The 17,080-nt window shown below is 43.6% G+C and overlaps 1 protein-coding gene across 1 annotated transcript in view; it reads right to left on the reverse strand.

Annotated features, from left to right (window-relative positions):
• LOC135515403 (inosine-5'-monophosphate dehydrogenase 1b-like) overlaps nt 1-14,090 on the reverse strand; it is a 29,596-nt gene extending 15,506 nt beyond the window's left edge. The window contains exons 1-2 of the mRNA XM_064939079.1: nt 13,794-14,090; nt 5,342-5,440 (exon numbers count right to left, since the gene is read on the reverse strand). Of these exons, the coding sequence (XP_064795151.1) occupies nt 5,342-5,440; nt 13,794-14,026 (332 nt within the window). The 5' untranslated portion in view covers nt 14,027-14,090. The remainder of the gene's footprint in view (nt 1-5,341; nt 5,441-13,793) is intronic.
• Nucleotides 14,091-17,080: the final 2,990 nt, after the last annotated feature.

Genomic DNA, 17,080 nt, shown 5'->3' on the forward strand with positions numbered 1-17,080 from the left:
TGTCACTGGATCAGTTGATAAGTAGCCATTTCATTTATTTCGAGTTTTTGGATTTGCCACCAATTTCCATTGCAGAATACAAGTTACAGTGGTCACTTGGGTTTAACCTGTAACCTATACTTAAAACTTCTTAAGGCTAGGGGGCAGTATTTTGACGTTCGGATGAAAAGCGCGCCCAAAGTAAACTGCCTGCTACTCAGCCCCAGAATATCCGATATGCATATAATTGGTAGATTTGGATAGAAAACACTAAAGTTTCTAACACTGTTAAAATTATGTCTGTGAGTATAGCATAACTTATTTGGCAGGCGAAACCCCGAGGACAAACCATCCAGGAAAAAACTTGAGGTCACTCTTTTCAATGGGTTTTCTATGTGGATCTAGATTTCTAAGACACTTGCTTGCAGATCCTATCGCTTCCACTAGATGTCAACAGCCTTTAGAAATTGGTTGATGTTTTTCCTTTGAGAAATGAAGGAGTAGGGCTGTTCAGAACGAGGGTCAAGTCTAGTGTACTGTTGTGGTTGGGGCGCGCGACCCGAAAGCTCGCTCCACTGTGTTTTCGTCCGGTATTGAACACAGTTTATCCTGTCTTAAATTTTATCGATTATTTACGTTTAAAAATACCTAAAGTTGTATTAGGAAAGTTGTTTTAAATGTTTGGATCAAATTTACAGGTGACTATATTGGATACTTTGTAGTCATGTTGTGTGTTGGAACCGGTGTTTTTCTGGATCAAACGCGCCAAATAAATGGATATTTTGGAGATATAACGACAATTTATCAAACAAAATGACCATTTGTGATGTTTAATGGACATATTGGAGTGCCAACAGAAGATCTTCAAAGGTAAGGCATGAATTATATCGTTATTTCTGACTTTTGTGTCGCGCCTGGCGGGCTGAAATGTGATTTTCATGAGTTTGTTTGATGGGATGCTGTCCACAAATAATAGCATGGTTTGCTTTCGCCGTAAAGCCTTTTTGAAATCTGACACTGTGGCTGGATTAACAAGAAGTTCATCTTTAAACCGATGTATAACACTTGTATGATTCATTAATTATTATGATGAGTATTTCTGTTTTTGAATTTGGCGCGCTGCTATTTCACTGGGTTTTGTCAAATCAATCCCGTTAACGGATTGGCGAGCGAAGGGATCACTAAGAAGTTAAGTGGCCAGGTTGACCCAGAATGCAACAGAAAATATGTGGAAAATGGGATCTTGATGAGTAAGACCTAGATTAGGACTTCCCTTGTGGAGATGGCACACCTAAAAGCAATTAAATTGTTTTTTTGTCCAGGTTCAAAATGTATGTTTTGTCCACAGTAGTAAATTATTATAAACGGCATTTGAGAAGAACTAACTAGAGTGTGACTTGGCACACATGACACATTAGGGTTTTAAATACCAAAGACAACACTGGCTACCTTTCAATATGGTGTGCATTCGAATGTTGAATGTGGACAAATGCATGATGCCATTTCGGCCACACAAGTGCTGTAGACAACCACAAACTGACCGAGTTAGACATTATTATGACCCTTCAGCCACTAAGTAGAGAAAGTGGGTAGGTCTGATTTAGAGTGCACTTGCCTGTCTAGTCTTGCATACTATTAATGTATAAATATCTATTGCCTGACAGTTCTGTTATTAAAACCGCTTCGGGCCCTCGTAATGCTGGGTGCGACTTGATTCATCTTCATTTCATGCAGACAATTTGACACAAGCCTGGATAGCACTACTTCATAACGCAGTTCTACACTTCTGCAAAGGCAGTGCACTACACATGAAGAATTATGTCACGATTGTAATCTTTTCATTTCTCGTCCCTTTGCCACGTAAGTGGATTGAGAATACATTGTCTTCTACACCAATGTCCCGGGGGAGAATTGCGTTGGAGAGATGAGGGGGCTTGAACGTGGCTAATTAGAAGCCGAGGATGATTAGGTGGCTGTGATCATAAGACATTGTCATGGAATCCTCCCATGAAGCCATTGACAGAAAATTACTGCATTGATGAATTCTTTATGACAGGGGTAATATATGATAATAACATGCAGCAGAATCGTCTGCTGTACTAGATAATGTTGAGTTGCTGAAAGAATATTGGTCCAGCTTGGTGAAATGGCCTTGAGACCCTGACAGAGTATCTCAGCTCACCCTGATCCAGCTTGGTGAAATGGCCTTGAGACACTGACAGAGTATCTCAGCTCACCCTGATCCAGCTTGGTGAAATGGCCTTGAGACCCTGACAGAGTATCTCAGCTCACCCTGATCCAGCTTGGTGAAATGGCCTTGAGACACTGACAGAGTATCTCAGCTCACCCTGATCCAGCTTGGTGAAATGGCCTTGAGACACTGACAGAGTATCTCAGCTCACCCTGATCCAGCTTGGTGAAATGGCCTTGAGACACTGACAGAGTATCTCAGCTCACCCTGATCCAGCTTGGTGAAATGGTCTTGAGACCCTGACAGAGTATCTCAGCTCACCCTGATCCAGCTTGGTGAAATGGCCTTGAGACACTGACAGAGTATCTCAGCTCACCCTGATCCAGCTTGGTGAAATGGCCTTGAGACACTGACAGAGTATCTCAGCTCACCCTGATCCAGCTTGGTGAAATGGCCTTGAGACCCTGACAGAGTATCTCAGCTCACCCTGATCCAGCTTGGTGAAATGGCCTTGAGACCCTGACAGAGTATCTCAGCTCACCCTGGCGAACACTTTAATAAGGGAGCGTGTATTCAGCTCCAGCGTGTTTGTGTGGACAGTAAGCCTGCCAGATTACAGCAGCAACAGGTAAGCAAACAACTCAAAGCCAGTAGGCCTTAGATCCAGTGAGAACACATCTGGCTTTCTCAATTTATCATGCCTTCGATTCCTTGCATCCCCTCTCCCCGCCTCCCTCTCAAAATACATTGGAGAAGAAAGTCAGAGGGGAGTGACTTTAGACCCTCTCCTTTAATAGGGTTAAAAAGGAGCCGAGGAGATGGGGAAAGACGAATTGAGAATGAGCCACTGTCGCTACCATCCTGGGTTGCCATGTTTGTGAGGCAGTTGTCTGTGGTTGCCATGGTGGAGACACAGCTGTATGATACAGGTAATACGGGCACAGATGTGGTGAAAAGGAGGGCATCCTCACGCCCTCTGATGTCGTCCCCCGAGACGCTCACATGACAGTACCTCGGGCTAGTCATGTGCTCTGCCTTGCCTTTAAGCAGGACGTGCTTCATTAAGGAGTGGAGGGACGCGCCGGTATCACACACACACATACATTACCTAATCAATTAACCCCTGTGTACTGGGACTAACTCTCCATTCAAATGTGTAGTGTAAATAGTGAATACACTTATTGTGTGGATTTTAAGTCTGAACCATGACATTTAGTCATTTAGCAAACGTTCTTATCCAGAGCAACTTACAGGAGCGAGTAGTGTTAAACTGTAAGAAACAAAATAGTTGAGTTGTACCTGCTTGTTGTCTAAATATTTTTTGTCTCACAAACGCCACATATTCGGTTTAGAATGAACAGGGTATCCATTTAATATAGATTTTTTTTCAACTTTTACCCCCTTTTGTCTCCCCAATTTCATGATATTCCATTGGTGGTTAGAGTCTTGTACGATTGCTGCAACTCCCCTACGGACTCTGTTTAGGTGAAGTTCGAGAGCCATGAGTCTTCCGAAACACGACCCTGCCAAGCCGCACTGCTTCTTTACACACTGCTCGCTTAACCCGGAGGCCAGCTGCACCAATGAGTCGGAGGAAAGACCGTCCAACTGGCTACCGTGTCAGCTTGCAAGCACCCGGCTCGCCAGAGCACTGCCCCACCACTTGGGAGGCCCTACGGTATCCATTTAATCTGTAACATAGGTTCTGTACTAAATGGCACCCTATTCCCTATGGTCAAAAGTAATTCACTATGTAGGGGACAGGGTACCATTTGGGATGCAGACACATATAGTCAGAAGACATAGGGTACAACATCAACACAAGGACGTGAATGATACTCTATTTTAACAAGTAGTTGTTGGAAGCATTTTTACAGCAGTTAGTCATTTTTGTCAAGTCCTCTAGCCAGAGGTATGTTCAAGAAGCAAAACGATGCAAAGAATTTTGGGCAACAGTCTTGGGCAAAGGGGTGAAATTAGTGAAGTAGCTTGCTGTGGCAACATACCAATGCAATGACCGTCTGCCATATTGGGGCAGCCCAATGCTTTGCTTGTTGAAATCAAGTTAGTTTTACAGAGTGAAAGTGGATTGAGGGTTATTCAGTGAAAGTAAAAACAAGTGAATATGAAATGAGCAGATAAAGAAAGGGCCTGAGGATATGAGTGCAGTCAGATGTCATTACTAGATAGATTAGATAGTGATTGAATGTCTCAAAGAATCAAATAGCAGTTCATGCACTATGATTCTTCAGAGGAAGTTCAAGATACAGTCATATCATTACCGGAAGCAAATATCATCCTATGGTACAGATCAGGTTAATAAGCAATCAACCCCCACCACCCCTGTCCTACTCATTCATCTGTACAGATCAGGTTAATAAGCAATCAACCCCCACCACCCCTGTCCTACTCATTCATCTGTACAGATCAGGTTAATAAGCAATCAACCCCCACCACCCCTGTCCTACTTATTCATCTGTACAGATCAGGTTAATAAGCAATCAACCCCCACCACCCCTGTCCTACTCATTCATCTGTACAGATCAGGTTAATAAGCAATCAACCCCCACCACCCCTGTCCTACTCATTCATCTGTACAGATCAGGTTAATAAGCAATCAACCCCCACCACCCCTGTCCTACTCATTCATCTGTACAGATCAGGTTAATAAGCAATCAATCCCCACCACCCCTGTCCTACTCATTCATCTGTACAGATCAGTGTTTTTCTCAGCAAGCTAAAAATTAAAATAATACAATTGGTGACGAATGTGGTGTTTACTTCTGCCAAATTCATCAACAAGGTACTTTATTGATTCAAATCTATTTTTAATGAGACAATCATTTGCTTCCCCTATATGAACTCGTCGTTTGGAGACAATAGGTTTTTACAGTATAGTGTATATAGTGTCAAAATGGTTGAAAAGTCAACCGTTTTACTCACTTGTAAGTCAACCCGTCGCCTTTAGAGCATAGCTCTTCTGCCGTTTGACCATCAGCGACAACAGACTGTTGTTGAGCAGATCTGCGATTCAAAACGTGTTGGCCATCATTACAAAGCGCCGCCCGCATATCGTCCATCATCGCTTGCGCTTAGGTTTGGACAGTTCGAGAGTGTACTTGTACAATACGGTTCTATTTGGCATTTGTATTGTGGTTGAACTGAACTTACTTGTAGGTGAGGCCGTCTCCAACGGAGAAAAGCTGTTGTGCGGAGAGTCCGTCTTCTGGGACATAGCCCGTACCACCACTGATCAGGTAATCAGCCATGCTGTCAAATGAAAAGGATGACAAGCAGGCATTAGATTGTAGACATCGTTTAAAATGTAACATTAGATGCATTTTCAAATATAACTAGCTATCAATAGATGAAGGGTTAAAAGGTGACGACGCTGTGCGCCTGTGAATGACTATTAGTGCTGAGTGATTAACCCGAAACCCAGTTGTTTTTTTTAAACAAGGCATTTCGTTCAGGTTTTTTCTGTGATATCAATACGCATATCGCGCAGTTTCTCTAGAGACAAATGATATCAAGCCCGAACTGTTCGATGTAGTAGGGAGTTGTAGTTTCCAAAAGGTGAATTCTACATAGACGTGGAATTTACTTATATTGACCATAATCCATTGCATGCCTACTTGTCCATCTGTGTTTCTTTTAGCTTGCTACATTAAAGAGACAAGAAAGCCCGATTGAAAGGAGAGCAGTTGCTTCACGAGGTACACTACACGACCAAAAGTATGTGGACACCTGCTCGTCGAACATCTCATTCCAAAATTGTGGGCATTAATACGCACACATTGCTGCTACAACAGCCTCCACTCATGAAAAACAGCCCCAGACCATTATTCATCCTCCACCAAACTTAACAGTTGGCACTATACATTCAGGAAGGTAGCGTTCTCCTGGCATCCGCCAAACTCAGATTCGCCCATCGGACTGCCAGATGGTGAAGCATGATTCATCATTCCAGAGTCCAATGGCAGCGAGCTTTACACCACTCTAGCTGACGCTTGGCATTGTGCATGGTGATCGTATGCTTGTGTGCGGCTACTTGGCCATGGAAACCCATTTCATGAAGCTCCAAACGAACCGTTCTTGTGCTGACATAGCCGAATCCACATACAGAAAAGTATCTCTACCTGAAATTGACAGTTGGTATTCAGCAGTCAAAAAAGTATGCCTTGTTCACATTGAAGTAAACTGTCTGATTTTGTCAGACAGCAAGCAGCTCTATAGAGATGAGATGACTTGAAATGAAAGTCATCAAATAAAACATATGTAATATACACAAATGAAATATTGCATTGAAGTAAAATAATGTGAATAAATGGTTAAGTGATAAGCAGTAATCATAGTCACTACTATCATGGACATTTTATTCAATGTTTCATTATGTGGTGTTATTATCGAACCCGAAATCATGACTTTTTTTAAATAGTCAAACAAACCAAACCGACCTCACAAACACAGATCGCTGCGCACTAACGACTATGCGTTTTCAAAATGTGGATGACCCACTAACATCTATAAGAAACCTTTCTATTAGAGGGGGCATGCTGGCAAAATATAGCCTCACGAAATTAACCCTTTCATGCATGGTTGTGTAAATATCCATGCCTAAAATAGCAGAAGCACTAATGTTAGCTACATGTTTAAATAAACACGTTGCTTTACATTTTTTCACGTTTAAAAAAAAATATATATAGCACAATAAACACCAGGAAAATAGAGCACATCTTTATCTTTATGCTTGTGGTGGCTGTCCATGCGAACAAAACAGCCATCAAGCAACACTATGAGCTAATAAGTCATGTTAAACAATGATCTGTTCAGCAAAAACGTTTCCTTCAAGCACATATTTATCCAGACTACCTACAGTGTTCTGGGTAGCTGCTGAAAGGCAACCGTGAGCAATGCCTGTCAATACCGTAGCTTTCTACAGTAGTTAGCTAGCACTAGCTAACCCATCTGGACAAGAGGAATACCTATGTGAGAATGCTGTTCATCGACTACAGCTCGGCATTCAACACCATAGTAACCTCCAAGCTCGTCATCAAGCTCGAGACCCTGGGTCTCGACCCCGCCCTGTGCAACTGGGTACTGGACTTCCTGACGGGCCGCCCCCAGGTGGTGAGGGTAGGTAACAACATCTCCTCCCCGCTGATCCTCAACACTGGGGCCCCACAAGGGTGCGTTCTGAGCCCTCTCCTGTACTCCCTGTTCACCCACGACTGCGTGGCCACGCACGCCTCCAACTCAATCATCAAGTTTGCGGACGACACAACAGTGGTAGGCTTGATTACCAACAACGACGAGACGGCCTACAGGGAGGAGGTGAGGGCCCTCGGAGTGTGGTGTCAGGAAAATAACCTCACACTCAACGTCAACAAAACTAAGGAGATGATTGTGGACTTCAGGAAACAGCAGAGGGAACACCCCCTATCCACATCGATGGAACAGTAGTGGAGAGAGTAGCAAGTTTTAAGTTCCTCGGCATACACATCACAGACAAACTGAATTGGTCCACTCACACAGACAGCATCGTGAAGAAGGCGCAGCAGCGCCTCTTCAACCTCAGGAGGCTGAAAAAATTTGGCTTGTCACCAAAAGCACTCACAAACTTCTACAGATGCACAATCGAGAGCATCCTGGCGGGCTGTATCACCGCCTGGTACGGCAACTGCTCCGCCCTCAGCCGTAAGGCTCTCCAGAGGGTAGTGAGGTCTGCACAATGTATCACCGGGGGCAAACTACCTGCCCTCCAGGACACCTACACCACCCGATGTTACAGGAAGGCCATAAAGATCATCAAGGACATCAACCACCCGAGCCACTGCCTGTTCACCCCGCTATCATCCAGAAGGCGAGGTTAGTACAGGTGCATCAAAGCTGGGACCGAGAGACTGAAAAACAGCTTCTATCTCAAGGCCATCAGACTGTTAAACAGCCACCACTAACATTGAGTGGCTGCTGCCAACACACTGACACTGACTCAACTCCAGCCACTTTAATAATGGGAATTGATGGGAAATGATATAAATATATCACTAGCCACTTTAAACAACGCTACTTATATAATGTTATATAATGTTATTCATCTCATATGCATACGTATATACTGTACTCTATATCATCGACTGCATCCTTATGTAATACATGTATCACTAGCCACTTTAACTATGCCACTTTGTTTACATACTCATCTCATATGTATATACTGTACTCGATACCATCTACTGTATCTTGCCTATGCTGCTCTGTACCATCACTCATTCATATATCCTTATGTACATATTCTTTATCCCCTTACACTGTGTATAAGACAATAGTTTAGGAATTGTTAGTTAGATTACTTGTTGGTTATTACTGCATTGTCGGAACTAGAAGCACAAGCATTTCGCTACACTCGCATTAACATCTGCTAACCATGTGTATGTGACAAATAAAAGTTGATTTGATTTGACTTACTAACGTTAACCGGCTACTGTATAGCTGAGTACCTAACAATGGTTACAATGCCTTGAGCCCAAAATACATGCGGGGAGAATAAAACATGGCTATATTAACGATTAATGACTCATCTAGCCAACTGTCCACAGCCTAAGTATTTATAGATTTCCATCCATCATATGATGTCTTTAGCATATCGTTTGCAATGTATTTTATCACCAAAGCTGCACTATAAATTAGCCATCTATTTTCTTGCCACGCAGGTCAAAATGATCAGTGCGTTATTCAGCAGGAGCATGTGTCAGCTAGCGGTAGCCGGCTAGCAAGCTAACTAACATGTTTCAACTCATTACTGAAGATGCTCTGTATTCGATGCAATTAGCCACCTCACCACGTTATTAGTCTTACTTACAGTTACCTAATGTTAGTTACGTTAAGAAAATGTAACACAAAAAAAAATAATTCCAGCCCGTTTTCTACCTCTTGAAGCTGACCACGTTGAAGGTGTTCGGAAATGAGAACTTTCCAGCTGTAGCTAGCTAGCAAGTCCAAAATGAGCGGAAACAATGTGTGCTTTCTCTATTGTGGAGGTAACCAACCCACAATTAATTCCCCTACTACAAACTCAAGTGATGATGCGAGGCTGGTCCAAATTTGATTGCCTGTCGCTGCTACACTGTATTCGCGTTATGAAGAAGACTATGTTCGCTGAAGCGTCGAAAATGGATGCGTCACATCCCCTCTCCTCCCACGTGGGGCACTCATTGAATTCGGAAACATGAGGGTAAACGTCTCAACTCAATCACAGACTTTACAGGTTAGTGAGATTATGTCCTTGTAATTTATGTAATATACCTATTATCTGCACTGCAGAGTGCAGACCATACATCTTTTGGAGGAGAAAATCATGCATTTAGGCTACAGGGAAATTGGCACTATAGTCTGGCAGTGCCAATGTCCACATATTATAATTTTATAACCCACATATAACCACATAAACAGCAGGCTCTCCTACCATCCGTTTTTGGAATATTAGGCCTTGGGCTTCTATTATTAGGATCAACAAGAATCTTAAATCGTTCAAATGTGTAGAAATCAACTTTTATAATGCTTATCTACTTATCAGTCTAAAGTGACTTTTGTATTTTGACAAAACCCACAAATCAACTATTCTCATATGGTTCAGTGAGGTGCAACGTTTGGAGGTATTAACTGAACAGCACCACTGTCAGATTTACAAGTCACATGCAACCAGTTACTAGTAACCAATTATGCAGATGACAGTGGCATTTTCTAGTCTAGATTGACCTCAACTGACCAGTAGAGATAGCCTGCCTACATACCTCCTTAAATAGCATAGATCACATTTGACACATTTACAGTAGATGAGGCTACACATTGACGGAATTTGACCTCATTTTCTCCTTCTTATCTTACATATCATGGCCTATGACTTTCACTTTCAAATACAGGGCAGACTGTTTAAAACAGAAAGAGAGAATGGCCCCGTCCTTTATCATCTGTCGAGACCATTCAGATAATAAAAGCACAAAAGTCAATAGACCATTGGCATTCAAGCTGACGGATTTGGGAGAATCAGACTGAATTATTTAGGCTTGGCCTATTGTACTGTATGTTGACCTGTGAATCCACAAGCATTGCATACCGAACAGTTCCACACTCCCCCATGTCTGTGATGGTTCAGGGTTGGGAAGAGGAGCACACACACACACGTACACAGACATACACAGGCAGATGAAGTAGACCTCCCTCACAAGCACACACTTTTGTAAAAGAAGGATGGACAGCACATTGCTGTCAATACCATCAGTGGCTGTTCACTGACAGACAATTGCAACCTACCACCACGCAAGCAATGTCGCAATTGTTCTTCCTTCTCACCATCGTTTCCTGGAGAGTGGAGAATTCTAACCCATGCACTCTTGATCCTGTGCATGAAATTGTGTGGGACTGCTGTAGCTGTGTGCACTCAACCAACACACAGATATTCAGAGCAAATAAAACCAAATGCATTTGTAATGGTGACTAGTGATCCACCCTGCATTAAAACAGAATTCGCCCCAAGTACATTTATCATGGGAATGGATGTACAGTGGGGCAAAAAAGTATTTAGTCAGCCACCAATTGTGCAAGTTCTCCCACTTAAAAAGTTGAGAGAGGCCTGTAATGTTCATCATAGGTACACTTCAACTATGACAGACAAAATGAGAAAAAAAAAAAATCCAGAAAATCACATTGTAGGATTTTTAATGAATTTATTTGCAAATTATGTTGGAAAATAAGTATTTGGTCACCTATAAACAAGCAAGATTTCTGGCTCTTACAGACCTGTAACTTCTTTAAGAGGCTCCTCTGTCCTCCACTCATTACCTGTATTAATGGCACCTGTTTGAACTTGTTATCAGTATAAAAGACACCTGTCCACAACCTCAAACAGTCACACTCCAAACTCCACTATGGCCAAGACCAAAGAGCTGTCAAAGGACACCAGAAACAAAATTGTAGACCTGCACCAGACTGGGAAGACGGAATCTGCAATAGGTAAGCAGCTTGGTTTGAAGAAATCAACTCTGGGAGCAATTATTAGGAAATGGAAGACATACAAGACTACTGATAATCTCCCTCGATCTGGGGCTCCACGCAAGATCTCACCCCGTGGGGTCAAAATGATCACGGTGAGCAAAAATCCCAGAACCACATGGGGGTGGATGCTAGTGAATGACCTGCAGAGAGCTGGGACCAAAGTAACAAAGCCTACCATCTGTAACACACTATGCCGCCAGGGACTCAAATTCTGCAGTTCCAGACGTGTCCCCCTGCTTAAGCCAGTACATGTCCAGACCCGTCTGAGGTTTGCTAGAGAGCATGATCCAGAAGAAGATTGGGAGAATGTCATATGGTCAGATGAAACCAAAATATAACTTTTTGGTAAAAACTCAACTCGTCATGTTTGGAGGACAAAGAATGCTGAGTTACATCCAAAGAACACCATACCAACTGTGAAGCATGGGGGTGGAAACATCATGTTTTAGGGCTGTTTTTCTGCAAAGGGACCAGGACGACTGATCCGTGTAAAGGAAAGAATGAATGGGGCCATGTATCATGAGATTTTGAGTGAAAACCTTCCATCAGCAAGGGCATTGAAGATGAAACATGGCTGGGTCTTTCAGCATGACAATGATCCCAAACACACCACCCGGGCAACGAAGGACTGGATTCGTAATAAGCATTTCAAGGTCCTGGAGTGGCCTAGCCAGTCTCCAGATCTCAACCCCATAGAAAATCTTTGGAGGGAGTTGAAAGTCCGTGAACAGCCCCAAAACATCACTGTTTTTGAGGAGATCTGCATGGAGGAATGGGCCAAAATACCAGCAACAGTGTGTGAAAACCTTGTGAAGACTTACAGAAAACGTTTGACCTCTGTCATTGCCAACAAAGGGTATATAACAAAGTATTGAGATAAACTTTTGTTATTGACCAAATACTTATTTTCCACCATAATTTGCTCATAAATTCATTAAAAATCCTACAATGTGATTTTCTGGATTTTTTTCCTATTTTGTCTGTCATAGTTGAAGTGTACCTATGATGACAATTACAGGCCTCTCTCATCTTTTTAAGTGGGAGAACTTGCACAATTGGTGGCTGACTAAATACTTTTTTGCCCCAATGTATATTGTCCCTTGGCCTACTCCTTGTGTGGCACTATTCCAGGAGCCCCTCCTCCAGTACTAAGCAAAGCACAGAGGGCCTTCCCAGCCTCGACAAGTACCAAGGTGATCTGGCGGGTACTGTGTCTGTGCATGAGTTCATTGCTTTAAATGTGGGTCACCCACAATATGGCTAAGAGATTCCTCTATGCACACCGGTGGCTATTTCAAGCATTGATTCAAACCCGATCCCATTAAGCTCTCCACCTGCTGCCCTAGCTGCAAGGCATAAGGGGGACCTGCCACTCCAAAAATAGCCTTGAGGCAGTTTCTGTTGTTTTGGCATCAGAGTACGCCACTGAATCATAGCTTTTCAATGTGTTTAGGGGCCACCCTCAGAATGACTCACCATAAACCATATAAGACATAGGCGTCCTAGAGCTTCATTATGGGCTAACAAGGAGATTTAACTTCAAGGTTATTGACAAGCCAGGCTAAACACAGGGCTATGTGGCAGTGTAAACTGATACTACTCAATGGGCTGTATTTACATATTGTAACCATGGTGAAAGCAGAGTAATGAAAAGTAGTCAAAACAAGTGGGAGGAATTAATGCTACAGCTTGAATGCTCACTAGTCAAATATACACTGAGTGTACAACAAATTTGAAATACCTGCTCTTTCCACGACGGGCTGACCAGGTGAATCCAGGTGAAAGCTATGATCCCTTATTGATGTCACTTATTACATCCACTTCAATCAGTGTAGGTGAAGGGGAGAAGACAGGTTAAAGAAGGATTTCTAAGCATTGAGACATTGATTGTGTGTGTGTGCCATTCAGAGGGTGAATGGGCAAGACTAAATATTTAAGTACCTTTGAACAGGGTATGCTATTGGTGCGAGGCCACCGGTTTGAGTGTCTCAAGAAGTGCAACGCTGCTGGGTTTTTCATGCTCAACAGTTTCCTGTGTGTATCAAGAATGTTCCACCACACAAAGGACATCCAACCAACTTGACTGTGGGAAGCATTGGAGTCAACATGGGCCAGCTTCCCTTTGGAACGCTTTCGACACCTTGTCCATGCCCCGACCAATTGAGACTGTTCTGAGGGCAAAATGGGGTGAAACTCACAGGAAGCTGCTGAGGGCAGGACAGCTCATAATAATGGCTGGAAGGGAGTAAATGGAATGGCATTAAACACATTAAAACCATGTGTTTGATATATTTGATACCGTTGGCTCAAGCCAATACCATGAGCCCGTCCTCCCCAATTAGGTGCCACCAACCCCCTGTGGTGCAACTCCAACTCAGGTTGGATTTCAACATGAATCAGCTCCAGAGTTGCTACGCTAGTAAACTATTCTACATTTCAGCAAGTATCTAAAAATCTTCTTTGCCAGGCCCTTCACTAATATGTTGTTCTTTTCAAATGGATGCCAGTTTATTTCACTAAGTAGTACTCTAGTACAGCTTTAACCATAATCTTGCTTCGCCCGACTCACCTCTCAGGGCCAAAGCCAGCCTGGATGCGGGTGGCGCTGTATCGCTGGGCAGCCGTCTCATGCCCATGCCCATGCCCATGGGGGCTGAGGCGGAAAAGGTGCTCCGCATCTTGGGGTGAGGGGTTGGAGCTGGGACGGGGTAGCTCTGTGTCCCCTACGATCCTCCGGTAGTCCATCTGGTGGCTGTTCCGCTCTCCATCCACCCCAAAGTGTTCGTAGCCGTACCCCTCCATGTTGGGTCCAATTGCCAAGCTCTCTTGCTCCAGTCTCTCAGTCTGGTCGGTGACCTCACCGTCGCCCTCTGACCCTTCTGTCGGTGACGTCCCTCAAGTGGACTCAAGTCACGTAGGGACTGGACCAGCTCAAAACAATTCCCACAGAACAGAACAAATTAGAACGATCTCAGCCAACCAACCAGACGAGTCAAAGTCGCTGAGGACCTGAGTTGGAAAAACAGAGCTACTTGTGAGAGACACAACACGTTCTCTGGTTCAACACATTCTTATCTTGGTCTCATAGCTCCAGTGTTGTCTTTATCGTCAACTTTGTTGTCGAATCCCAGGTCAGATACAAAAATACTCAAAGAGATATGAGAGAGAGAGACAGAAAGAAGATAGTTATGTCCCTCCCCCCACCGTCTCTGCGCAGGGTGCACCTGCTAACCAACCCACAGTGTCCGCTAGGCGTGTCAGGAGAGGGTGTCACCGTGGTAATGCTCCTGCCGAGATGGCGTCGTTGTGGAAATGATGCCGGAGAGGCTTGTCGTCGTGGAGTCGTTGCCGTCCCAACGTTCCCCTTGCCCCTGTGGGAGAACTAATGCTCACTGACCTGAAGGGAGATTGTGGTGGGAATGGGAGGAGTGAGATGGTAGAGAGAAAGGGTCCAGACTAATAGAGGGAGGGAGAGGTGGATAGAAAGAAAGAAAGAAAGAAAGAAAGAAAGAAAGAAAGAGAATGCCTGCAGGGATAGAGGAGAAGCAGAATGGGATACTCAGTGTGTTTTTGTCCAGTCGAGTGCTGCTCTATGAATCTCTCTGCGTACAGCTTAACCCTGTTTTCTGTCAGTGGCACACGTCGCTGTCACAAAGAGGATTGGGGAATTAGAATACAGTGGGCTGGAGATACATACAGGAGGCAGAGAGGGCACTTAAACACACTCCAAATAGACTAGCACTGTCGCCAATGTGCGTGTGTGTCTCTGTGTGTGTGTGTGGCCGTGGGACAAACCCACAGTAATTTAAAATAATTCCACAAACTGCTTGAAATAGTACCAAAGTATGGCCTTGAGGAGGATGCCTGGCTTGCCTTGGGCACAGGCAGGTTCAGGGAGGTACAAACAGTGCTCATACTGCACCACAGGAGAGAGTGTAGCTAACACAAGGGGGTCAGCTTCTTACATAGCCCCTGAAATACGCCTCAAATGTTCAGTACAATCTACAGTATATGCAGAGTACAAACCATTCTGCTCCCAAAAACAGTGTGTACCTTTATATAGGACAGTTTGAGGCATGCACTCTTAACATCTTCCAGACAGTGTTTTACAAGCTTACAAAATAGAATATTAAAGGCTCATTTGACTGGAGCATGGAGCTATCTATAGCAACAACCAAGGTAGTGGGTTCAATTCCGGCATGGGCCCCACATAATGAATACTGTATAGTAGGCCTATACCGTGTATTCAAAAAGTATTCAGACCCTTTGACTTTTTCCACATTTTGTTACGTTACAGCCTTGTTCTGAAATGGGTTCACATTTCTCCCCCTCATCAAACTACACACAATACCCCATAATTGCAAAGCAAAAACAGCATTTTAGAAATGTTTGCTAATAGAAATGGAATGATCATATTTACATAAGTATTCAGACTCTTTACTCAGTACTTTGTTGAAGCAAACTCGAGGCTTCTTGGGTATGACGCTAGAAGCTAAGCACACCTGTGTTTAGGGAGTTTCTCCCATTCTTCTCTGCAGATCCTCTCAAGATCTGTCAGGTTGGATGGGGAGTGTCGCTGCACAGCTTTTTTCAGGTCTCTCCAGAGATGTTACATCGGGTTCAAGTCCGGGCTCTGGCTGGGCCACTCAAGGACATTCAGAGAGTTGTCCCGAAGCTACTCCTGTGTTGTCTTGGCTATGTGCTTAGGGTCATTGTCCTGTTGGAAGGTAAACCTTCGCCTCAGTCTGAGGTCCTGAGCGGTCTGGAGCAGGTTTTCATCAAGGATCTCTGTACTTTGCATTAATTTTTCCCTCGATCCTGACTAGTCACCCAGTCCTTCCCGCTAAAAAACATCTGCACAGCATGATGCTGCCACCACCGTGCTTCACTGTAGGGATGGTGCCAGGTTTCCTCCAGACGCGAAGACTGGCATTCAGGCCAAAGAGTTCAATCTTGATTTCTTCAGACCAGATAATCTTGTTTCTCATGGTCTGAGAGTCTTTAGGTGTCTTTTGGCAAACTCCATGTGCCTTTTACTGAGGAGTGGCTTCCGTCCACAAAGGCCTGATTGGTGGAGTGCTGCAGAGATGGTTGTCTTTCTGGAAGGTTCTCCTATCTCCACAGAGGAACTCTGGAGCTCTGTCAGAGTGACCATCGGGTTCTTGGTCACCTCCCTGACAAAGGCACTACTCCCCCAATTGGTCAGTTTGGCCAGTTGGCCAGCTCAAGGAAGAGTCTTGGTGGTTCCAAACTTCTCCCATTTAAGAAGGACGAAGGCCACTGTGTTCTTGGGGACTTTCAATTCTGCAGACATTTTTTGGTATCCTTCCCCAGATCTGTGCCTTGACACAATCCTGTCTCGGAGCTCTGCGGACAATTCCTTCAATTTCATGGCTTGGTATTTGCTCTGATATGCCCTGTCAACTGTGAGACCTTATATATACAGGTGTGTGCCTGTCCAGATCATGTCCAATCAATTTAATATACCACAGGTGGACTCCAATCAAGTTGTGGAAACATCTCAAGGATTATCAATGGAAAAATTATGCACCTGAGCTCAATATTGAGTCTTATAGCAAAGGGTATGAAAACTTATGTAAATAAGGTATTTCTGTTTTTTTTATTCTTTATAAATTTACAAACATTTCTAAAACCTGTTTTTGCTTTGACATTATGGGGTATTGTGTGTAGATTGATGAGGGGATAAAATGATTTTATCCATTTAAAATAAGGCTGTAATGTGGAAAAATTCTAGGGGTCTTAATACTTTCTGAATGCACTGTATATGTCGACAGAAAGTTGCAATGGGGAAAATATCTCTTAAATGGGCTCTTCTCTTCATTAAAAAAAACAATG

The sequence above is a fragment of the Oncorhynchus masou genome, chromosome 27, assembly GCF_036934945.1.
Source record: "Oncorhynchus masou masou isolate Uvic2021 chromosome 27, UVic_Omas_1.1, whole genome shotgun sequence".
Lineage (NCBI taxonomy): Eukaryota > Metazoa > Chordata > Actinopteri > Salmoniformes > Salmonidae > Oncorhynchus > Oncorhynchus masou.